The following is a 27,024-nucleotide window of genomic DNA, read 5'->3' as shown; positions in this document are numbered from 1 at the left end:
GGAAAATGTAATGTGTGCCTATCCTCCCTTGACTGTGTTACCTACATTCTTGTGGCAAACTTCCCTATATGGTAAAAAGATGGATTGCAGCCACTCATTCCTTGAACATTTGAAGTGAAGGATCTGTGCATGTACTGCGTTCGCTTCCCTCATCACATTTAGAAGCAGCATTCCCCTTAGCATGTCAACTTCCCTCATTGTGTCAAACAATCACAACACTGAATCCCAGATGCGGTTCGTTAATCTTCACCATGGTAAAATCACCTATGTAGCCTAAGTAAATATAAGCAGTCATTAGCATTAGGTGAAGGGAATAGGAACCATTTGTTAAAGGTGATGTTATTCTTTGAGCAATGATACTCTTTGGATCATCTGATTAATTTTGTTTGCTCAACAAGTTGCTCTGTTTTTCCTGAGAGGAAGGACTTCAGTATATATTTACTTAGCACTTTTAACTTATACCTCTTTTTCTTTTAATTAGTGTCTTGTGATCTAAAAATTAGCTGATGAACATAATACTTCACACAAACTCTCTCAGTCGTGTTTGCAATAATTAGGCCCACTGTCAACCGAAGTTGAATAGACATCAGGAGATTTTTTTTATTTCTTCCCTGAAGCTTTCTAACCTTATTTAGAGAGTATTTTTTTAACTTAACATATAACCATGTTAATTACTATTCCCCAAGCTGTAATTTGGATAATTTCATACTAGAAGTGGATGGAATTCAGACAGTCTTGCCTGTAAACTGGCTGAATAAAAGAAGCTTATACAGGCAGGAATGCTTTCATGAAACCCGAGACTGTCAGAACATGATAGTTCACCAATAAGCTGAATATCATTTACACAAGGAGGTCACATGTCCTCTAAAATCCCACATTTGGTACAGACATTTGCTACACACATTCTTCTTTCTGGTCTTTTGTTTGTATAGTAACTAGATAAAGGTCCAATGTGAGTAAATTACTTTTTCCTGGAAGAGTGAAGAAAATAAATGTCTGTAAATGCTCAAACGATAGACTTTTTTATATTCCTCTTTCTCTTTTTCTCACCGTTCCTTCCCCTGCCCCATGCTGTCTCTATCTCCTCTCTTTGTAACAACTGCAGACATTGAAAATGATCCAGAAAACAGCAAGAGTTGAAAATGATCCAGATTTTTAGAATTTGCCCTCACCTTGACAACACGAAAATTACAAGCAGCAGTCAACTTTTACAAGATACCCTCATTGTGTAACATTTATATCCTGCCAAAAACATGCTACAACTAATCAGACAACAAAGGTGAAGAGAAATCCTTCACCTGCCATGTAGCTAGCAGTGAATACACTTCTTATTTCCATGACATTTGCTGGCAGAAAGGGGTTGGCTTAAGGCAGATCGGACTAACCTTCAATTTGTCATAGCGCTCACTCAAAGCTGCCACCTGATGATCGCGGTGCCGCCCAACCAGTTTACACAAGGCACAGATTAACTGGTCATCGGTCACACAGTACATATTCACCTTCTCATCCTCATGCTCCAAGCACATTAGCCCCCGGATGTGCGAGTCCGGGATTGGCTCAATCAGACGATGGCCTGTAAAGGGCTTCTTATTCGGATGAGTGGCTTTCAGGCACTCATCACAGTAGGACACTTCACAAGTAACACAGGTCTTCACAGCATCCTGGGCAGGATCCTGGTCACAGAACTGGCAGAGAACTTTCTCGGCAGAAGACATGGTGTTGGCGTCAAAGGCCCGCTCCCTGCGGGTCTCACTGGGAGAATTGGGCCCACTCACGGATGCTTTCTGAAACCTGTCAATGATGTTTTGTAAGGTGACGTTGCGCTTGAGCCCGTCTAGACCTCGCTGGCTGAGCGTGATGACATGCCGGCAGGTGGGGCACTGGAAGGCGTTGATGGACTCCACAGGCTCGTTGGTGGCACAGTGAGAGACCAGGATGCGGTGGGCACAGTTGAAACAGAGGCTATGTGCACAGGGAAGCAGGAGAGGGTCCTCAAAAAGCTCCAGACAAATAGGACAGGTCAGCTCCGACTCCAGTGTTTCCATCTTCAGGCAAAACTCTCCGGGGTCATCAGCAAAATCCAAGGAAGCTGATCAGCTATCTGGAAACAGAATGTAAGATTGGATTAAGCATGAGGGGTCAGCAGGCAGGGGGTGGGGGGTGGGGGTGGAGGGGACTGGGGCTGTCAGCTTCAAATGCATCTCATAGTAATTCCAAACACAGGTCATGGAAGGGAAATTATGTGTATGTTCCAAACATCTGTCTTTATTGGGGCAAATGATAAAAACGAAACAAAACAAACAGAAAAAACAAAACAAAATAAAACAGGAGCCTATCATTTTCTCAAAGTTCTGATTGTTGAAAGTGGCAGCTTTCTTTTTGTAATGTTTGTTGTTGTTTGTTTATAGTTTTTACAGCTTTGGGCTTTAAAAGGTCTAACTCTAATCTAGTAAGTGACTGAAACTGCAATCTCTATAATTGGCGTACGATCAGAGTAATCTTACATCACGAACAAATTTTCCCTTTCATTAAAATTAAAATGCAAAAACTTGTTAATGAAATAATGTCATTCACAACTCTGAATTTGTGAGCGTGAATATTAATGTATACGTATTTTCAAAGAATATCAGTTTGTAACGGCAGGGCAGGATTTTCAACTGTACAGATGTACTTGTTGTAGAGATGAACATGAAGTATATATGAACTGAAATGCATGCATTTCAGAAGAAAAAATCATGTTTAGATTCAGAACATCATTTCTCAAGACATTCTTGAGAATAAAACCTATGGATTTTTCACAAGATGCTCATGGTAGAGGATATGCTCATTGCTCGTGTATTGATTAATCCAGAAGTGGGATTTGGGATGCAGACAGAAATACAGAAAACTATGTGGTAGCCTTTCTGAAGGCTGCAACGCTGATAAGTAATATTATCACATACATTTGATAAGTTGTAACAATAACCCCAGTGCAACCCCATTTGGCCCAAAATATCTTATCTCAGGCTGGTCACTGTTGCCAGCAACAGGTCTGGCTGGCAAGAGATTTTGTCTCACACTCACAACCCTGCTGGCCCAGTCATGACCTCTGCCAGCTCTGTTGCTCCCCTCCAGGCCACCTTCGGGTGGCCCAGCTGAACGTTCCCTTTCCCATAAATACCTCGTTGCTTTTGTGAACTCCTGCCTGCCTTCCCTTCAAAAAGAGATGATAAAGAATCCCACACAAGCACCAGTTCATTAGGGTGAAGAGGCCTCATGCTCATTAGCAGGCCTGGGAACTAAGCCTCTTTTGAACCTTCTCCCTTTCCAGGCCATTAGTAGAGAGGACTGTAGAATTCTGCCTGGCATATTAGCTGCAGCCCGCTGCAAGCTGTGGGAGAATGGTGCAGTTTACCAGGTCAGGAGGTTCAAATCACTGACAAGGGTAGAAAGTTCTCAGTTGGGTTTATGGGAAGGCTTCACTTCCAAAGCTGTGTATAGTGATTCTGACAATCAGTCAATTGTATTCACACCTCCACTTCTATACAAAATGCAGGCTTTCTGGATCAGGTGACCTTTTGTGAAATAACATCCGTCTGAAATATGAAGGGTGCGCTGCTTTGCTGAAACACTGTCAGCTCACTGCCAACTGAAAGAAGACCACTAGAGATTATAAAGTATGTCCTGGGCCTGCTAAAGAGTAGAAGAAGAAATGATCTGCTCAGTGATGACCTGCAACTATCAATTATATTTACTACAGAATAAAGGAATGGCTGCAATTTGAAATGCCGAGTGCTTGCCCATCATCCCACAGTCTACAATGTAAAGCCAAAAGCTACTCTTATTAAAAAAAACATGTAACCATCCTCCCTGGGGCCCAGTCCATTGTACCTATAGATGGCTCTGAAGAAATGAAAATATTTGGCCTATTGGGCATGACTTTGATTAATTGTGGGTAGAAAATTATCTCCTTGTCATATTTTTTTTTCTTTTCTATCAGAAGCATAAAAACCAAAAGGAAAAATGTAGGCTTTTTCCTATGCTTTGTTACATGATGGTTATCATTAATTATGTTATTTTCTTATGTCAATACGTTCCTTATTTTGAGACAGGGTCTTGCTATATATTACAGGCTGGCTGCAAACAATATTATTGCCTCTGTCTCCTGAATGTTGGGATCATAAAAACAAAACACTATCATAGGAGCACACCATCATGCACAGTCTACTCATATTCATCTAATTCTCACTTTCATTTAATTCATTTACATATACAGTATTTGCATTTATTTTGATAGTACCATATCATAAGCCAATACATGAAACAAAACAAAACAACAAAAACCAGTGTTGACAAACATTTAAAAAAAAGCAAAACACTGAAAGTGGTAAATCATCTGTCATGTAACAAGTAGCATATAATACAAACACTGGAATACCAGTTCCCAGAATGCACATAAATGCTAGATGAGCATGGAAGTCATCTGTAATCCCAGTGCATGGGAGACGGAGATAGGGAATACCTCCGACGAAGCTAGTTAGCCAGAACTATGGGTTCGTCCCTTGCACTAATGAATAAGGTAAAGAGCAATCAAGGAAGAGTCCCAATGAAAACTAAGGGTTCCACAAGCATGTACACATTAGTCTGCCTACACACGTGATTATGCATAGATGTATTGATACACATGAAACATGTATAAACAAAAATAGATGCTTTAATTTATTAAAACTTAAGAGAGCATTTTCATATAATTCAGAAGTAAAATAGGCATGTTAAAGAGACATTTGCACTCCTACATTTGCCGTGACATGATTCACAGTAGCCATGTTATGGGAAGAACCTAAGTGTTCAACTGATGAACAGATAAACAAATGCAGTATATATACACGATGAAATACTACTTGGTCAGAAAAATGGAATTCTATCATGTGCAGCAATATGCATGCAAACAGAGGATATTATAGTAAGTGAAATACTGAAATAAACCAGAACAGCAAAAGATAAACATTGCATGATGACTATGTGTTTAGTGGAAGTGACAGAGTTCTAATAGTAGTACCATCGAAATTCCCAAGGGTGCTTCTACTGTGCACCCCAATGGTAATGCTGACATTTTATTCACCTATTCAAAAGAGGGCTACTTATGCTAGGTACTAAGCTGGTCCAAGAAGGCAGAACCTTGTGCTGTCATCACCCCATCTTTATTATCATGATCCAAGCCATCATCACCTTATACTAGGGTTATCACAAGAATTTTCTAAATGCTTTCATGGCTTCTTCTCATTCTTTCCTGTTTCCTTATAGCCTATTTTTCCACCCAGCAGCTACAGAACCTGTTAAAACATGAAAGATTCTGCCTCTCTTCTGCTATTCCCTCCAGGGACTTCCCATGTCAGTCAAATGGAAATTCACCACAATAAAAACAGCCCTAGAAAACAGACAGACAGTGAGCTCATTTCCTCCCACGCTACTCCTTTCTTGTTCTGCTCTTGGCAAATGGATCCCCTGTCAATCCACAGATATGCCATGCACATCCCATCTCTCCTACTCAGCCCATACAGTCTTTAGAAACACGTGACTCTCAGCTCTACAGTTACCTTAGCTGAACCTACATAAAACTAATTGCCCCACCACCACCATAACTACCCACCCACTATGGAAACCCTTGCTTTATCTCAGTCCGTTGTTCTCTATATCTCTATTGCTAACAGATTCTATTACTTTGCTTATTGTTATCTCCGTCTAATATCTCTAGCACTAGACAGTGCTTTATGAAGCCAGAGATTTTTCTTTCCCTTTGCAGGTTGTGTCAGAAATAGCTAGAAAAATCGAATGCAGAGTAAACTCGAGCATTTATTGATTTCTTCAACTCTAATGTGCTGAAGCTGGGTGAATAAGGCACAACTCTTTCCTCTAAGGATCTGTCAATCACTAAAATAGAAGTCAGCCAGCTTTCTATATAAATGGCAGGGCAATAAAGGTTTTTTTTGTGGCCATGGGATATGCATTGCAAAAATTAGCATAAAGAATACAGAAAGGAATGAGCATAGCTACGCTCTAATACAACTGCATTTTAAAAAGCAGATAATGAGCCAGAGTCCACCTGCAGATCTTATCTTTAGAGACGAGATATACACTCATCTGGTCAGAAAATAAAATAAAACTCACCAGCAAGAATGTATGAATAAAATGTCAGGTGGAGAACAACAGGAAAGATAGAGAAGCCAGAGCTGGACAAGTGAGTACATGCCCCCTGTGTTAACAGCAAGTTATGTGCAATGGGATTTCACCCTGACATCAATGGAAAAGATGTGAGTTCAGTGCTTGGGGCAATTCATGTAGGAATGATTTAATAGCAGCTGCTCAGATCTGAATCTTTTCCTTTTATTGCCATAGTGCTCCACATGGTGTTTTGGGCAAATGTCTACACTATAAATAGTTAATTGAATTAAGTGCTGAGAAGGTAGCTAGATGTGACAAATGAAGTTCAGCCAAATTTTTAAGTCTTTGAGTCACATAATTCCAAAAAGGGAGGGTTTCTGAGTTTATAACTATAGTAAATTCTACAGAAGTTGCTACATATCATCTTTATTACTAAATAATATCTACATATGTAATTCCCTTCTCCAAGAAATTAGTCTGCCTCATTTTGTATCTTTCTTTAAAATATCTACAGAGATTAAAATACTATTTATTCTTTAATAAAATATTAATGTTTTTCCATGCACTTGGTTCTGCAGTAGGCTTAGGTACCTTGCCTTTGCCTTGGTGACTTAACTGTTCATTAGAATGGGGGTGGGGAAATTGTAGAGCACAAGAGATGGCTCCACAGTTAGGAGCACTTGCTGCTTTTTGCAGAAAACCTGGTTTCAGGTCCCAGCATCTGCATGGAGGGTCACAATGTCCTCATCTGACCTCCACATGTGCTAGCCATGAATGCAGTCCACAGATACAGATGCATGCAAAACACTCATGCACATAAAATATATCTAAAAATGAAAATAAAATGTTAAGTAACATAATGAAATAGGAAACCCACAGGCAGAGTACAAGAGGGAAAAGGAACAGGACAGTTTGCTCAGGGTAAAGGGTGAGGGAATTTTCAAAAACTGAGCAAGGACCATCCACAAGCTAGTGGGGGATTGGGAAGGATTTGTGCAAAATAAAATGTTATGTTTCTTTTGTTTTGTTTTTTGTGTTTTGTTTTTTTTTTTGTTTTTGTTTTGTTTTGTTTTTGTTTTTTTAACCTTCACGGTTCAATTTTTTAGCTAGCTTCTTAGAATTTAGTACAATAGAAGGAAGTCACACGTGTATATTGTTATCAGGAAATTCTATAGCTCAACATTTTAATGAATGGGCTCATTGGTCTTTATTCAGAAGAAGGAAGTGATATTATGAGAACTCCTTGCAACAGACTGGGAATAGCAGTAATTCAGCATTCACACCTTTGCCTGCCTGCAGTTGAACTATATATAACAGGGCAGAATAGTAAGCAAAAAAGTTGAAAAGATAGTAAAAAAAAATAAGGTAAGACATTTAACAAGCTGTATATAAGCTGCCTGCATGTCCTTGAGCATGAGTCCACAGATGTGCCCTACAATTCTAGCAGCCATTCTAATCATATCCAAAAGCAAGATTGTCATTAGTGATACAGTTCAGTGAAACCTCGTAAGCCCGGGCTCTTCTCAAGAAATGCATTTACCACTGAAAGCAGTTCTTCACAATAGAAAGCAAATAAATGGAGGTTTTGTGGATAAAAGAATAAGATGAATAATGGTCCACTTTTTCCTTCTTCAGATATGGCCCTCTCCTTCCTGAATAACACTGCAATTATCCTTCTCAAGTCAGTCTCTCTCCCTCCCCTCCCCTCCCCCTCCCCTCCCTCCCCCTCTCCTCTCCCTCTCTCTCTCTCTCTCTCTCTCTCTCTCTCTCTCTCTCTGCTGCTGACTTCTTTCTGTTCATCAAAGCCCTGGAGTGTTCTAATGTTGTGTCCTTCCTTCCAAAAGGTAAAGCCAGTGTGCAAACTCATTTCATGGTCACTTTCCGTGAAAGTGATTTTTAGACTTAAGTCTCAAGCACCATTTTCCTGGGTTGTCACCTCAGTGTTCACAAGCCTCAGCTTCGTGGTCTGTAACTGCAGAGTCAGAATGCAACTCTCAGGGGGACTTATTGATCTCCTTCCCCAACTTGTCTTTTCTACAGGAATCTCCTAAAGTGCTTCACTCTCTACCCTCAAAAGGAGAAACCTGCAACATTTCCTAGTCCTTTCTTCTGTGGAGAAGGCACAGTAATAGTCCCAAAGATGTCTACAAACTATATCTGTCTATCTGTATGTAACGACAGGTAAAAGGAGAAAATATTAAATTTGCAGCAATAATTAGGCTTGCAAGAAGCTAATTTTGCAATAAGGAGATTATTCAGGATTATTCAAGAGACATGAAAGTGTCAAAAGAATTTTTAAAAGTGAAAGAAGCAAATGGAAGCCAAAGGCAGAGTGATGTGAGCAAAGCTAGACCAACATGGCTGCTTTGAAGACATAGGAGAAAACTACAAGCTACACTAAAAGATGCTAGTCTAAAAGCTGGTGATAGAAGAATGAAAATGAATGGCATCCTACATCCTACAGAACTCTGTAGATACTTTGATAAATAGGCAAATTCGTGTGTGATTTCAGACTTCTGAAACTATAAAAGAGTGGATGTATAGTATTAAAGGCTATTAGGTTTGTTACAAAGTAATATAACATCAGTACAAAGACATTCTCCCTCTCCAAAAGTCAAAGCATTGTGTAAGAAATGTGCACTCCATGCATTGGTTTCTTTTTTCCTGTTTTCTGTGACTGTAGGCTGATCCAGACTCACTCTGCTACAATTTTAGACCATCACCCTCCCCTCAAAAAGAAAACACACCCTTTTCCTTTTACTTCTTTTTCAAAGATTTATTTTTATTAATTTGCATGCATGCATCAATGTGTGGGTATGTACACCTGAGTTCAAGAGCACTCAGAGGCCAGAAGAAGGCATTGAAGCCTCTGGAGCTGAAATTATAGGCCACTATAGGCTGCCTGACATGGGTACTGAGAGATAAATTTTTGCCCTTTAGAAGAGCAGCAAGCATTCTTAACCACTGAGTCACCCTCCAGCTCCAAGAGTGATTTAGTCCTGATCTTTCCTCCTTGAGTTTATTGCTTATAACTTGCTCCTGGGACTATAGCTTTTTCATATAATTTCTCTCCATGGTATAAAACAGAGGAGTTCCCCTATTGCCCAGGACTATACATCCTGTCTCATCTCCATTTTTAAAGTCCTGCCCAAGTTTCTCCAAACGACATCTTTAAGATTCCTACCTTCTTAAGTCACAGGCCCAAGAAATGGGACCATTTGCCATTCTTTGCAATTGGCTTTTGTTTTTCTTCCTAGCATAAATCATTTTCCTTAAATAATTTTTTTTGTTTCATGCTAGATGTTTTTTGTTTGTTCCATTGTTTGTTGTCTCTGTGCAGATTTTAGATGAGAATGGAATCTTTCAGAGGGCAAAAGTGTCCTGGCCATTATTGTATTTGGCAACTACATTTTAAATAACTAGGAAATGTTTAAAAAGACAGATCTAAACAATGTGACATATGTTAAGTATTTACACTTAATAATTACAAAGTAACCCTTTAAGCTGAAAAATGCAAAGTGACATAATTATCCTACTCAACAAATCATTGAAATATTTACTAAAATATTTCTTCATACACAACAGAATAACAAGATATTAGTCTAAATTATGAGAGTCATCCTATTATTTCTATGTATTCTAAATCATTCAAGGATAAAACATGGATGTATGAGCTCAGACATGCATGCACACATGTGCACATTCACACGCGTGCGCACACACACACACACACACACACACACACACAAATACACACACAAGCTTCTTTGAAGAAAATATTCACAATCTCAAATGTAGGCTTCTTGTGAATGTGTGACTTGAATCAAATGACCAATACACCCTTACAGGTAATAAAACCTTAATGCAAGAGTATACACCTCATAGAATCAAGGGAAATGAATTAACAAAGGGATAAAGAGCTAGTGGAGAGGGCTGGATGGATAACAAAATCTTGGCACAAGATGATGGTTAAGGTGGTTGATACAGCTGGTTAGTTGCCTGAACAGAAGGCCAGTTACTGCTCCTATATGTTCCAGGCACCTTCATCATGAGGTATTTTTATATTGACGACTCATTCATTCCACAAAGAGAACTTTCCTGGGGTGGAGTATTGTCCTTTATTTATGGCTTAGGCTATCGGAGAAAACAAAGGGAAGGAGAAAATTTCCCATACAAGAGGCATGGTACAGGGACCTCCACTATGGGGTTTGGCTTTAAGAAAGAAGTTTGGGGAACCACAGGATAGATACTCTTTAACGATGGACTTTTGTGCCTATTAGACTCATCTTTTTTATTCTCCGTTGAGGTAAAAGGCAAAGTATAATATTGACCTGGGAAGTAAATGCAGACAAAGGATGTAAGTTCCAAGCCTACACGATCAAAAGCCTTGCCATCATCTTGCACTATAGTGCATGTTAGAATTTCACAATGGTATTTTCTGAAGCCTCTCAGGATCTCTACTTTGATGCAGTTAACATAACCTAGACCTCGAGGAAATACCTAGTATCCCTGTGAAGGCACGATTCATTGCAAAGTTCAAGACCAAACTCAGGAGACCATGCAAGTTTCACTTTCATGATCAAGAGTTACACTGAGAGTGCTGGGAAGATGGCTCAGTGTGTAAAGGGCACCTGCTGCTAACCTTAAAAACCTAAGTCTGATCCTCAGAACCTGCACAGTAAAAAAGAGAACAGCCTCTTACAAGTTGTTCTTGGACCTCCACAGACATATCTGAGCATACATGGGTGCATGTACACACACACACACACACACACACACACACACACACACACACACACCACACACATGCACAAATAGATTTAATTTTAAATGTTCATTAAAAAATATTCAGACTAGGAATTAGGTACCTCCAGCGATGATACCTTCTTTCCCCACTTACCCATATTCTGTCTCATGTTTGCACACTGCATGAAACATAATTGTTATTCATTGTTATCCTAATTTGGAATATATAGAGATCACACACATGCAATGCATGCATAATTTTACTTTTAATCTCTCCGGGAACAGCTATGAATATTGCCACAATCAGATAAATGAATGGGGTGCTGGATCAAGAAGCAACCTGGAAAAACCAACTCTGGGTTACTTGTGATTGACTGTTAATGCCAGGTGTTTCTCACCCACTTCCCAAATGACTCCCTAGGTGTGTCATCTGGTTCTTTGCCAAATATCCTCTAGACTATGGAAACTAAGGTTTACATTTACCAAAATACAACCCAGATAAGAAATTTCCAGTAGTTCTCAGCTTTCCTAATGCTGCAACCCTTGAATAGAGTTCCTCATATTGCGGTGACCCCCAACCATAAAATTATTTTTGTTGCTATTTCATAACTGTAATTTTGCTACTGTTATGAATTGCAATGTAACTCTCTGATACAACCACTGCCTTAACACAATAGAAAGCTAAACCAAGACTCGTGAAAATGGTTTCAGAAAGCTTAGCTCTTAAAAGAATTTTGAGCAACAAGCAACACTAAAAAATGGTACAAAGGAATTGTATTTTTTTTTTTCAGAAACATGCTCCACATTTCTTATCCCTATTACCTGGCAGAATTAAAAGATAAGCTGACTTACTGATCTTAGGACTTTGGGTGTGACACTATTCTTATTATAGAACTATAGGTGCAATAGCTTTCTGACGGCTGTGGAATAGTACTTCTATCATGAATCAGAAGAATGCAGACTCTGAAAGGCTCAAAATGACTGATGAGAAACACTGGGAATCAACCTGATACTTTTAAGATTATAACAGACTAAGCTCATAAGGACCTTGTTCTCACTCAGAGTAATGTCCTAAACCAGAAAATTATATAATAACATCAGTAGAAACTGGTTCTATATGCAAGGTGAATTCACTAAGGATATAAAATTTAAATGACATAATAAAAGCACTCAACTTCTGCATATTCAATAGGTAGCTTAGTATTTAACATTCAGGTATAAAATCACCAAATAAACATACTACCCAAGGCCTACTTTAGTTATTATGACTCTGGCAGGGGAGCCAAAAAGGGACAATGAAAGTAGTCTTGATGGAAAGAAAGGAAATTTTCTTGGAATTGAAACTATTTTGTAAGACTGGGAATGGGAGATACAATATTTGGCAATTTCACACTCCTATCATGGTACAGAACAGTACACAGACAAAATAATTTTTTTCCATAAACATACTACAATGAGGAGGAACCTGTGAGAAAAGGGTGATCCAGTGACATTTTTCAAGTAATGAACATTACACAAAAATTACAATATCACTACATGTGCCCTTAGAGTGTCAGCACATCCAAATTCATTTAATTGGTAACAGACAAGTATGGATTTCTGCCAAACAAATTGAAGTGGTTCAGAATGACTGAACGAAGCAAAGATGACAAGCAGATTAGCATCAAGATGCTAGGCTGGAGTTTTCACACAAGCAATTGGGACACTTAGAACAATTTGTAATTTCTTCTTTGTTTTTACTTAGGAGGAATCAGGTTGCAACTGAAATTATTTTGCCTGACATGAGAACTAGGGAGGATTTAATGTCACCAACCACTCACCTGGTGAAATTCATGCAAATCAAATCAAACTATTAAGCGACCATTTTCTGTACTTCCCACATCTGCCTGTAAATACATGCATTTAGTAATTGGATCTCTAGGACATCCTTTAAAATAATCACACACTTGCCTGACCATGCCACCTGACTAATAATGAATGAACATTCCTGAAAAGAATCATTTGGAAGCATGGCAGATGTCTGTGGGGATATGAACGCTTTAATGATCAAAAATTAAGGGAAATTGGGAGCTGGGTCACACAGTCTGGTTATTTTAATTGAAACCCAGTCTTCCAAATTTACTTAACAGAATGCTTAAATTCTCCTGGAAGTTCATCTACACACATAGGCAAGCAAAAGACACTCATGGCAATGAAAAAGAGCAACCTCTGTCTCACTGTTTTAACAGTTAAGAAAACCCCTAGAAATCCTCGATCATGCAATCCATTCCTAGAAGCCTGGTAAGCAGGCTGAAAACAAAAAACAGTTAAGAGCCCTTTGAGCACCACTCAAGATTCTGACAGATCCCCTTGAATACCCACCAACGGACTGCACACTAGTTCTTTTTGAAGAAACATCGCTGTAGGTAGAGGATAGGCTTCCACAAAATGATAGACAGGCCACTCAGACCAGGTGGGGGGTGGCAGGCAGAGCTGGAACAGTCCTGTGTGTGTGTCTGTGAGAGCGTCGACAGTGAAATACAACAGGAAAATCGGTCCAACAATTCCAGGAAGGCCAGCTCCACCTCATCCACTCCGCCAGGGTTGCCTGAGTTGAAGAATCAACTGCCTTTTCCATGGCCCCCACTGTGACTTCCCTGTCCCCTAGCCCGGTCAGTGCTCAGCTGAAACAAAATGAAAAGGCAGCTCAGGTCAGGCTAACACCCACTGCCTTGACAAGAAGCCTGATGACTTGGCACTGAGATAGGCACTCTTCCTGCTTACAGGGACCAGCAGTGGTTCAGATGACTGCATGGTGCCTGAAGTCTGAAGCAAAAATATCAGCTCTCTATACTGTATGCAAGACAAAGGAGAAGCTGGGGGCTTACTCTGGTTGTGCAGTGTGCAACTTGTAGCACCTGCTTTTATGGTACTACGACACCTCATGGTGAACCAGCTAGGGGTCAGGAACTTGATACCTCCTACACCTGGCATCCTTTTAACACCCTACCCAGCACATTATTTCATCATGTTCTGGATGCTGGGTCATGTTAAAAATAAGATGTTCTTTTTTTTTGTTTCTTTAGCCTCATAATTCAAGTTTCATTTTTGAAAGAAGTTAGTTTCTAGTTTACATTAGGAGGAACAATACGTTGTATAGATACGATAAACCATATTTTCTTCCAAAAAAGCCTATATATTACAATGGATCATCTTAATATACAACATATATATGAATAAATTATACACATATATCACATATCACCCACATAATCACCTCAAAAGAGTCCTATGTGAAAATAGTTCTCTGTGGCTTTCCATGGGGAGTGTTTCCTAAGTACGCCCACTAAATATATCAATGTCCATGGATGCTCAAGTTTGTTATGGCATGATATTTGCATATATACACGTCCTCTCACATATTTAAAATCACCGCAGAATTACCTATAATATCTAACACAATGTTATGGTAATTTCTTTGAGGGAAAAAAGTAACAAGAGGGTCTTATACATGTTCAGTACAGACAAAGCACATTTCACATGTTTTACTCTTGGACTCAGAATTCAGAACTCACAGACTGTTAATTCTATCTGCATCTAATATCAAATAAATCTAATACTGTATGTATATACAGACTATGAAAGAGTCCATAAATGTTCCCTAAGCTTGATGTCACTCTCTAGAAATGGTCTCCAGAATGGTAAGAAAGGGGCACACTGAGAATGGAAAGTAATCCTTTAAAATAAAGAAAGGGAAGTAGATTTTCTAAGAGAAAGAAGAAAATTTGTCCTGCACTGCAGTTAATTGAAGGATGTGGCTTATCACTATACAAGACAAGAAACTGCAACGAAAGTATTTCAGCAGGAAAGTGTGAAAACAAGTCTGCACGATCCAGTTTATCCTGTAGACAGTTGGGCTCCAGCAAAGGTGATTAAGGAGCATGCAAGATAAAGGGGAAGCTGGGGGCTCACTCTGGTTGTGCAGTGTACAAGCTGTAGCACCTGCTTTTATGGCATGTCAACACTTCATGGTGAACCAGAACACATTTCATAGGACATAAAAAATGTACAGTATGAGGTTCTTGCTTGATGTCTCCCCAAATCATACTTCTATTTACCTATTAACAATACAGGCATCAGTCAATTTTAAAACCAATGATTTCTAGAAGACATTTATGTAGTCCACCAAAGACACATATTTATATTATCAAATGGAAAGTTAAATTTTCATCAAAGATATTTTAAATAGCCTATGTGAACATAACATTATGAGACAAGATATAACTTGCCTGTATTCTGGCACTGTCATGGGAAAATCAGCATGAATGGTTCAAGTTGAAACATCAGGAAACAAAAAATTCACTCCACCCATGAAAAGACAATGGTAAACAACAACAAAGCAGTTTGTAATATTTTCAAGTTCATAAATTGTTAGCCTTTAGTTGAGAATTTTAACAATCAAAGGGTCTCAAATATTTCATGTTTTGTATATTATAGTTTATTTTAAGAAACAAACATCCTGGGTGTTTTCTTTTTTTTCTTTTAAAAACAAATAAACAAACCTAGCCTTGCTTTGTAGTCAAGGCTGGCCTGGAATTTATGATCTTAATTCCTCAGCCTTCAAGCACTAGGCTTAAAAGTGTGTGTTGCCATGTCCAGCTAAACCAATTCAGTTTTAAAGCCAAATCAAATATATTTTATATTACGTTGTAAATGACTGATGTTTCCTACTCTAGACCTTTCTGGGTTTCATATAAGAATTTGGGTCTCGGATAAACAGCTCTCTGCACCCAAATCCCGTGGGAGGAGAGCTAAACCTTCAGAGGCGGACACACGCCTGGGAAACCAGAAGAGACTGCACGCTGCACACAGTACTGACCCCAGAGCAAGCAAAAAGCGGCCTGGGACCCTGTGGCGCGGCTGGAGCCGGGAGGTGCGCCGCAGATCTTCCTGGCTGCTGAGGCCGTGGAGAGCTCATAGGCAACACCCCGCGAGCAAACTTGAGCCTGGGGACCACAGGTAAGACAAACTTTTCTGCTACAAACAACTTGCCTGGTGAACTCAAGACACAGGCTCACAGGAACAGCTGAAGACCTGTAGAGAAGAAAAACTACGCGCCCGAAAGCAGAACACTCTGTCCCCATAACTGGCTGAAAGACAACAGGAAAACAGATCTACAGCACTCCTGAGACACAGGCTTATAAGACAGTCTAGCCACTGTCAGAAATAGCAGAACAAAGTAACACTAGAGATAATCTGATGGCGAGAGGCAAGCGCAGGAACCCAAGCAACAGAAACCAAGACTACATGGCATCATCGGAGCCCAATTCTCCCACCAAAGCAAACACGGAATATCCAAACACACCAGAAAAGCAAGATCTAGATTCAAAATCATATTTAACCATGATGCTGGAGAACTTCAAGAAAGACATGATGAACTTCCTTAGAGAACAAGTAGAAGCCTACAGAGAGGAATCGCAAAAATGCATGAAAGAATTCCAGGAAAACATAAATAAACAAGTAGAAGCCCAAAGAGAGGAGACACAAAAATCCATGAAAGAATTACAGGAAAACACAAACAAACAGTGGAAGGAATTAAAAAATGAAATAGAAGCAATCAAGAAAGAACACATGGAAACAACCCTGGATATAGAAAACCAAAAGAAGAGACAAGGAGCTGTAGATACAAGCTTCACCAACAGAATACAAGAGATGGAAGAGAATCTCAGGGCAGAAGATTCCATAGAAATCATTGACTCAACTGTCAAAGATAATGTAAAGCGGAAAAAGCTACTGGTCCAAAACATACAGGAAATCCAGGACTCAATGAGAAGATCAAACCTAAGGATAATAGGTATAGAAGAGAGTGAAGACTCCCAGCTCAAAGGACCAGTACATATCTTCAACAAAATCATAGAAGAAAACTTCCCTAACCTAAAAAAAGAGATACCCATAGGCATACAAGAAGCCTACAGAACTCCAAATAGATTCGACCAGAAAAAAAACACCTCCCGTCACATAATAGTCAAAACACCAAACGCACAAAATAAAGAAAGAATATTAAAAGCAGTAAGGGAAAAAGGTCAAGTAACATATAAAGGCAGACCTATCAGAATCACACCAGACTTTTCGCCTGAAACTATGAAGGCCAGAAGATCCTGGACTGATGTCATACAGACCCTAAGAGAACACAAATGCCAGCCCAGGTTACTGTATCCTGCAAAACTCTCAATCAGCATAGATGGAGAAACCAAGATATTCCATGACAAAACCAAATTTACACAATATCTTTCTACAAATCCAGCACTACAAAGGATAATAAATGGTAAAGCCCAACATAAGGAGGCCAGCTATACCCTAGAAGAAGCAAGAAACTAATCGTCTTGGCAACAAAACAAAGAGAAGAAAAGCACACAAACATAACCTCACTTCCAAATATGAATACAACCGGAAGCAATAATCACTATTCCTTAATATCTCTCAACATCAATGGTCTCAACTCCCCAATAAAAAGACATAGATTAACAAACTGGATACGCAACGAGGACCCTGCATTCTGCTGCCTACAGGAAACACACCTCAGAGACAAAGACAGCACTACCTCAGAGTGAAAGGCAGGAAAACAACTTTCCAAGCAAATGGTCAGAAGAAGCAAGCTGGAGTAGCCATTCTAATATCAGATAAAATCAATTTTCAACTAAAAGTCATCAAAAAAGATAAGGAAGGACACTTCATATTCATCAAAGGAAAAATCCACCAAGATGAACTCTCAATCCTAAATATCTATGCCCCAAATACAAGGGCACCTACAAACGTAAAAGAAACCTTACTAAAGCTCAAAGCACACATTGCACCTCACACAATAATAGTAGGAGATTTCAACACCCCACTCTCATCAATGGACAGATCATGGAAACAGAAATTAAACAGAGACGTAGACAGACTAAGAGAAGTCATGAGCCAAATGGACTTAACGGATATTTATAGAACGTTCTACCCTAAAGCAAAAGGATATACCTTCTTCTCAGCTCCTCATGGTACTTTCTCCAAAATTGACCATATAATTGGTCAAAAAACGGGCCTCAACAGGTACAGAAAGATAGAAATAATCCCGTGCTATCGGACCACCGGCCTAAAGCTGGTCTTCAATAACCATAAGGGAAGAATGCCCACATATACGTGGAAATTGAACAATGCTCTACTCAATGATAACCTGGTCAAGGAAGAAATAAAGAAAGAAATTAAAGACTTTTTAGAATTTAATGAAAATGAAGATACAACATACCCAAACTTATGGGACACAATGAAAGCTGCGCTAAGAGGAAAACTCATAGCGCTGAGTGCCTGCAGAAAGAAACAGGAAAGAGCATATGTCAGCAGCTTGACAGCACACCTAAAAGCTCTAGAACAAAAAGAAGCAAATACACCCAGGAGGAGTAGAAGGCAGGGAATAATCAAACTCAGAGCGAAATCAACCAAGTAGAAACAAAAAGGACCATAGAAAGAATCAACAGAACCAAAAGTTGGTTCTTTGAGAAAATCAACAAGATAGATAAACCCTTGGCCAGACTAACGAGAGGACACAGAGAGTGTGTCCAAATTAACAAAATCAGAAATGAAAAGGGAGACATAACTACAGATTCAGAGGAAATTCAAAAAATCATCAGATCTTACTATAAAAAGCCTATATTCAACAAAACTTGAAAATCTGCAGGAAATGGACAATTTCCTAGACAGATACCAGGTACGAAGTTAAATCAGGAACAGATAAACCAGTTAAACAACCCCATAACTCCTAAGGAAATAGAAGCAGTCATTAAAGGGCTCCCAACCAAAAAGAGCCCAGGTCCAGACGGGTTTAGTGCAGAATTCTATCAGACCTTCATAGAAGACCTCGTACCAATATTATCCAAACTATTCCACAAAATTGAAACAGATGGAGCACTACCAAATTCCTTCTATGAAGCCACAATTACTCTTATACCTAAACCACACAAAGACCCAACAAAAAAAGAGAACTTCAGACCAATTTCCCTTATGAATATCGATGCAAAAATACTCAATAAAATTCTGGCAAACCGAATCCAAGAGCACATCAAAACAATCATTCACCATGATCAAGTAGGCTTCATCCCAGGCATGCAGGGATGGTTCAATATAGGGAAAACCATCAACGTGATCCATTATATAAACAAACTGAAAGAACAAAACCACATGATCATTTCATTAGATGCTGAGAAAGCATTTGACAAAATTCAACACCCCTTCATGATAAAAGTCCTGGAAAGAATAGGAATTCAAAGCCCATACCTAAACATAGTAAAAGCCATATACAGCAAACCAGTTGCTAACATTAAACTAAATGGAGAGAAACTGGAAGCAATCCCACTAAAATCAGGGACTAGACAAGGCTGCCCACTCTCCTACTTATTCAATATAGTTCTTGAAGTTCTAGCCAGAGCAATCAGACAACAAAAAGGAGGTCAAGGGATACAGATGGAAAAGAAGAAGTCAAAATATCACTATTTGCAGATGATATGATAGTATATTTAAGTGATCCCAAAAGTTCCACCAGAGAACTACTAAAGCTGATAAACAACTTCAGCAAAGTGGCTGGGTATAAAATTAACTCAAATAAATCAGTAGCCTTCCTCTACACAAAAGAGAAACAGGCTGAGAAAGAAATTAGGGAAATGACACCCTTCATAATAGATCCAAATAATATAAAGTACCTCGGTGTGACTTTAACCAAGCAAGTAAAAGATCTGTATGATAAGAACTTCAAGACTCTGAAGAAAGAAATTGAAGAAGATCTCAGAAAATGGAAAGATCTCCCATGCTCATGGATTGGCAGGATTAATATAATAAAAATGGCCATTCTACCAAAAGCGATCTACAGATTCAATGCAATCCCCATCAAAATACCAATCCAATTCTTCAAAGAGTTAGACAGAACAATTTGCAAATTCATCTGGAATAACAAAAAACCAGGATAGCTAAAACTATCCTCAACAATAAAAAGGACTTCAGGGGAATCACTGTCCCAGAACTCAAGCAGTATTACAAGAGCAATAGTTAAAAAACTGCATGGTATTGGTACAGAGACAGACAGATAGACCAATGGAACAGAATTGAAGACCCAGAAATGAACCCCCACACCTATGGGCACTTGATTTTTTTTTGACAAAGGGCCAAAACCATCCAATGGAAAAAAGATAGCATTTTCAGCAAATGGTGCTGGTTCAACTGGAGGTCAACATGTAGAAGAATGCAGATCGATCCATGCTTATCACCCTGTACAAAGCTTAAGTCCAAGTGGATCAAGGACCTCCACATCAAACCAGATACCTCAAACTAATAGAAGAAAAAACTAGGAAGCATTTGGAACACATGGGCACTGGAAAAATTTCCTGAACAAAACACCAATGGCTTATGCTCTAAGATCAAGAATCGACAAATGGGATCTCATAAAACTGCAAAGCTTCTGTAAGGCAAAGGACACTGTGGATTTAGGACAAAAGCGCAACCAACAGATTGGGAAAAGATCTTTACCAATCCTACAACAGATAGAGGGCTTATATCAAAATATACAAAGAACTGAAGAAGTTAGACAGCAGGAGGCAAATAACCCTATTAAAAATGGGGTTCAGAGCTAAACAGAGAATTCACAGCTGAGGAATGCGAATGGCGAAAACACCTAAAGAAATGTTCAACATCGTTAGTCATAAAGGGAAATGCAAATCAAAACAACCCTGATTTCACCTCACACCAGTGAGAATGGCTAAGATCAAAAACTCAGGTGACAGCAAATGCTGGCGAGGATGTGGAGAAAGGGGAACACTCCTCCATTGTTGGTGGGGTTGCAGACTGCTACAACCATTCTGGAAATCAGTCTGGAGGTTCCTCAGAAAATTGGACATTGAACTGCCTGAGGATCCAGCTATACCTCTCCTGGGCATATACCCAAAAGATGCCCCAACATATAAAAAAGACACGTGCTCCACTATGTTCATCGCAGCCTTATTTATAATAGCCAGAAGCTGGAAGAAACAGATGCCCTTCAACAGAGGAATGGATACAGAAAATGTGGTACATCTACACAATGGAATATTACTCAGCTATCAAAAACAATGGTTTTGAAATTCGTAGGCAAATGGTTGGAACTGGAAACTATCATCCTGAGTGAGCTAACCCAATCACAGAAAGACATACATGGTATGTACTCATTGATAAGTGGCTATTAGCCCAAATGCTTGAATTACCCTAGATGCCTAGAACAAATGAAACTCAAGACGGATGATCAAAATGTGAATGCAGATCGCTCATGAGAGACACAGCCAGAATACAGCAAATACAGGCGTGTGCCAGCAAAACCACTGAACTGAGAACAGGACCCCTGTTGAAGGAATCAGAAAAGAACTGGAAGAGCTTGAAGGAGCTCGAGACCCCCATATACAGCAATGCCAACAACCAGAGCTTCCAGGGACTAAGCCACTACCCAAAGACTATACATGGACTGACCCTGGACTCTGACCTCGTAAGTTTACAATGAATATCCTAGTAAAAGCACCAGTGGAAGGGAAGCCATGGGTCCTGCTAAGACAACCCCTAGTGAACTAGACTGTTGGGGAGAGGGCAGCAATGGGGAGAGTGGGAGGAAACACCCATAAGGAAGGGGGAGGGGGAGGATGTTGGGAAGCAGGAAAGGGTATATAAAATGTTGAAAAAAAAAAAAAAAAAAAAAAAAAAAAAAAAAAAGAATTTGGGTCTCACAATAGCAACAGGCCCTAAAGAAGAAAAGAAAACAGAGGACAATCTCAATTTATCTCCTAGCAAAGAGATCTATGATTGGAACTTCAGATACTGGAGTCACATCAAGGTGGTGGCAATCAAAGCTACTAATTTCTTTAAAGCCACTCATAGTGAAGAGCACACAATACTCCCTTCCTTGAGGTGCTTTTCCATGCATATTGTATTTGGGTTGACATTTGTATATATCCATAAAATCCCAAATCTATAAAATCCTGGTGTATATAATGGAATCAGTATTTGTATATGTATATAGCTACACACACACACACACACACACACAGGCACACACACACACAGGCACACACACACACACACACAGGCAGGCACACAGACACACACAGACACACAGGCACACAGACACACACACAGACACATACTGACACACACACACTCTCAGAGAGAGAGAGAGAGAGAGAGAGAGAATTATAAAAAGAAAAACCTCTTTATCTATTCAACTTCAAAGCTAGCCACACAAAATACCCATATTCCCAGTATCCTGAAGTTACATTGTGATCTTAAGAAATAAATAAAACTAACCTCATCTACAACTCTAGTTAACTTCTATAGAACATTTCCTGTGATCACTGAAGCCCTACAGTCGAGGATGAAGCACCCATCCCCCCACACAGTCCCTCTGTTTTTAAGGCAACCAAAAGAGTAGTGATTCTTTTGTTCTCAATTGTTATTATAAAGCACCATGAAAGACTGGGAATGATTGGGAACATGGCAATGAAAAAGGACAAGAGCTCTGACGAATGAAAACAGGATATTAAGAATAGTATCAGGACTGCCTGCAGAACAAAAAGCAAGAGAGAGACTTTTTCAGAGAAATTTCGAGCAAAAACTCTTTTACTACATTGAAACAGGTGGATAAACTCTAACATTTCTCAGACTCATAGATGTTTACAGCTGGGGCAATAAAATTGGGTTACCATTAAAATGCACACATAGACATTCATTTAAAATTATCAAACATTAAGATAGCTTCAAATCTCATAAAATCCCCTTCCTTTGAAACCATATTCTACTTCCTGCAATTTCATCTTTTTACCCTACATAAAATAAGATGTTGGCTTTATCAAATAATAGCTGACAGTTAAGGAAATTAATTTTGCCCTCAAATGACTGTCTCTTCAATATGTTCTTAACTTTGTGTATGTGTGTATGTATTTCTGTGTGTGTGAATGTACATTAGAATATATGTATGTTAGTACATGTGGAGGACAGAGGTTGATGTTGAACATCTTTAATTGTTTTCTATCTTTTTTAATTTTATTTTGGCTAAATGTTTATCCCACAGCACTGGGATTATAGATGTCTTCTTATGTAGTTTCTGTAGACTCAGATCCTCATACTTCCCCAGCAATGACTTTGACAACTGAGTCCTCAAGCCCCCTTAACTTAAACTTTACACATACCCCTTTAGAATTCCCAGGAAAACTGAGCAATGAGCACGTATTGAAACAAAGCAAACCAACACGGTATGCTGATTTGCCAAATCAAAGCAGTGAAAAAATTTCCAAAAAGCTATTCAATGTGATTTGAGTTATATAATTTGAGTTCAAACAAATCATTGGACTTAACACATCATCATCATCATCATCATCATCATCATCATCATCATCATGGTAGTCTCTGAAAGCTAAATGGGTTCTAAAATGTAAGTTTTGCAGGGCATTAGACATTTCCATCTTTTCACTTATCTAGGTTCTGCTTCTTCTTGTTTCTCCTTGCCACAGTGCCCTTGCTGTTTTTCAGATAGAACTGAGAAACTGTTTATCTCTGTTTGTTGTCAGGAAACTTGGGGTTAGTCCTTAAATTTAGAGGACCCACATGCCCTAAGTATTTTTAATCAATGCCATCAATGTGACTTTCCCATACTACAAAAGAATGTATACCTTGAAAGCAGATAACCCTGAAGGCTCAAACATGGACTCTGACATTTCCTTGCAAAAGGCAGACAAGGACTTGATACTGTACATCTTATCCAGACAAGCTTCCTTCTATATTAAATGAGAGTGAGGGAACTGTCTGTCTGTTGAGGATCAAGTGAGGCCCACATTTTCAAAGTGTCATTTTCTTGTCCTTTGTCCCCTCTTGTCCTTTATTAATTCTCTCATTCATCACTAAATAATTTCTGTGTGTCTGTACTTTTTTCCTTACTACAACCTTTTTCAAGCTATTTTGGGAAGCAGGAAGGATGCAATCCACTTAATCTGGTATTAGTAATTTAACTATCATTTCTTCTTTAAAACAACTTATATTAAGTATTTACTGTTTTGTGGTTTATACCATAGAGGGGCATTCTTGAGGAGTCTAGAAGCAGCTGTTGGGTTCTGTAGAACTAGAATTAGAGGCAAATGTCATTGCCAGGTGTAGATGTGGGATCAAGTTCAGTTTCTGAAAAAAGGCAGGTTCCTAAAAATCACCTAACCTCTGAATTAACATTTCTGTTTTAACAAAATGACTATTTAAAAATAGTTTATGTAGATAACTTTGTACATATTCTAAACTTCAGTAGGCATGTGTGTAATTATGATGCTATCTCCCATAATAAACCCCAAGGCTGCATTCTCTGCTTCCCCACTCAAAGTCATCTTCCCCTCTGTATATCAGCTGCTGAGTGGCTTTACATTGTCACCGGAAAAACAAGACCCTAGTATGGACAATACCCATGAGCCTAGAGAGCAGAGAAATATCAGACATTTCGTTTTCATAAGCTAATCTTCAGGTTACATGGATGCTGACAGAAAGCATTAGTTTTTAAATTAGATTTAAAAAAGCAGTTTTCAAGGCACAACAAATGGTATATGCTTCACAGTCTTGTTTCAATTTTTCCCCAAGTCTCATCTAGTGTACCTGATGCACATAATAGGGCTCACTACAGCTCAGGACCAAAAAGCTTTAGAAATCTGAATCTTGTATTATAAAATGTAAGAATGCTTCCAAGCCTTTGGAGGAAGGTAAGTATTCTCTGGTCTGTGAGAGACTTTCTTGTACATAAACAGCTTAAAGCTAGTAACTCTTAAGAGTCACAAAAATCTAAGCAATCATGGACTTGTCCACATGGTTCCTGTCTCCACCTATGGGGCAGACTAACAGTGGCAAACAGAAACCACATATCAGTGGACTTTCTAGCAGTTACAGTGTAGGCTGACTCACACCTCCATTGAATGATCATTAAGTCAAGGAAGCCAACAGGTAAAGAAGTTTGCACGGAAGCAATGAGAGTTTACCACCAGTACCACCCTTTAGAGTCAGCTGCAAACACAGGAAAACTAAAATAGATCAAGAAATCCTACTCATAGATTTAGCCCAGATAATCAAAAGCTGCTTTTTTTAAAAAATCCTTTAGGTAGTCTCAAATAAGCCTGGACCTATTCTAAAACATCAGCTCTCTACTTTGTACCAATGTAATTTGAAGGCTATGGGGAAAGGGGCTGGGAGTTGGTTAAATGAGTAGGAATACTTGCTGTAAAAAAAGAAGAGATGAGTTTAAATTACCAACATTCACATAAAAAAGTTACATATAGCCGCAAATGCCTGTTACCCTGTGTTTGGAGATGGAGAACAACAGATTCTTGGGCTTCAGTAGCCAGTCAGTCAGTCTAGCTAAAACAGAAAGTTTTTGGGCTCAGTGAGACCTTTTTCAATAATAAGATTGAAAACTGATAGAGAAAGACACCTAAGACATCCTCTAGCCTCTGTATGCATGTATGTGCATACACACAAACCCATATATACCACATACACAAGTGTGTAGGACAGTAGGCTAATTCTGTAAACATTTTTAATTGTAAGCTTACTTGTTTTGGAATAAAAGACAGACAAATTCAGCTATTTTTATTATACAGGATTTGGATTTTTTCTTTTGTTTGTCTTGCCAACTTTCAGAACAGCTCCAGAGACACTAGCAATACAAGTAGTAAATATGAGAACAAAAGACCAGCCTTTAGAGAACTTTTTCGAAGAAAATATAAAAAAATAGTTTACAAAAGTAATTATTTAAAAGACTTATATAAAATAAAAAGAAGTTATGGAGATTACACAAAACAGTGTTGACAGATGTACATAGACATTTTAGCAAAAGATATATTTTAACTCATGTCTGGGTGGTCTTTCTTGACATTCTGGTTATCTTCTTATCAATAAAAAAACCAAACATCTTATTTTTAGATTTGGTCAAGACATATTTCAGGAAGATATGACTATGATATTTTAATTTTAGTAAAAACTTGCCAGCATTTGGGCAGAGAGCTACAATTTACTCCCCTCCCCAATTATTAATTGCTTAGTTTCAGATTAACTGTTTATTTGCAGATACAAAACATTGATTTCTCTTTTTCTTTCTCAAGGGCTTTGAAAGTCAAGCTATACAATTTATTGTTTAGAAAGGCAAAAGGTGATTGAGTTATTTGAAAACAGTGGCCGCCGTGATTATTTCAGCAATGTGCTTTTGATAGAATGGCCTAGAGACTCAGTGGGCCAAGAAAGCAGAAACATTGTATTTGTATTAGTTTGTCTTTCTATAATGGAGCTGATTGAGCATGGTATAAAGAACAGAAATGTATTTGTCACAGTTCTGTAGCATAGCCTGCATGCAGTTGTAGATCAAGATGTATACACGTGATGAACCTAGCTCTCTCTGCTTTCAAGATTGTACCTTGAAATCTATTACTTCCAGAAGAGAGAAATGATATGTCCTTAGACAGCAGTAGTGAACATAAGGCCAAACCCACTTGTAGAAGGCCCCTCATGGAACACCTCAATACCTCTCAACACTACAGGATTGGGAATTAAATTTCCAGCATGTGAATTTTGTGGACACATTTAAAGCATAGCATGTAGTAGTCAGAATGTGTACCTGGATGTGTATTTGATCTTAGAATGCTAACTCAAACCTGAAAATACCAATGAGCCTACAACTATGATTATAGGGAAGAGAAATGCAGGAAGTGAATTGAGTGCTGTGGGAAATGAACATCTGGAACCACAGACTCAAGATTCGTGCATGTCAAAGATGTATTACATCTGGAATATCCTGTTGTTTGATAGTTCCTGTTAGTATCTGATTGACAATGGCAAGAAGTGACAAATAGTATCTTAAAATAACACCCCTTCCTGGTTAGGCAAAATTGTAACCAAGCATGGTTTTGGAGACCACATTAGTAAGAATGGACAAGAAGGAATGAGATCCCTATGGCACTCATAAAGGGAGGAAAAGAGAGTTGTCATTGAATCAACAGCATAGGCCAGGGATGCTTAGGAACATTGACAGATACTTCCCTACTCTTTGATATTGAAGCACGTGACAATGTTTATTTAATTTTACTTTTTTGGTATGTA

The 27,024-nt window shown here is 38.8% G+C and overlaps 1 protein-coding gene across 3 annotated transcripts in view; it reads right to left on the bottom strand.

The window, feature by feature from the left end:
* Positions 1–204: 204 nt before the first annotated feature.
* Positions 205–27,024, bottom strand: part of LOC116888886 (E3 ubiquitin-protein ligase Midline-1-like) — a 175,803-nt gene continuing 148,983 nt past the window's right edge. For 2 of the 3 annotated variants that reach the window (XM_032890149.1, XM_032890148.1), the window contains exon 2: positions 205–2,101. In XM_032890149.1, the coding sequence (XP_032746040.1) occupies positions 1,329–2,045 (717 nt within the window). In that variant the 5' untranslated portion in view covers positions 2,046–2,101 and the 3' untranslated portion in view covers positions 205–1,328. Of the gene's footprint in view, positions 2,105–27,024 lie in introns of all 3 variants that reach the window. The other variant, XM_032890146.1, reaches the window with a different exon arrangement.

Source organism: Rattus rattus, chromosome X, assembly GCF_011064425.1.
Source record: "Rattus rattus isolate New Zealand chromosome X, Rrattus_CSIRO_v1, whole genome shotgun sequence".
Taxonomy (NCBI): domain Eukaryota; kingdom Metazoa; phylum Chordata; class Mammalia; order Rodentia; family Muridae; genus Rattus; species Rattus rattus.
This window is presented reverse-complemented; position numbering and strand designations above follow the sequence as displayed.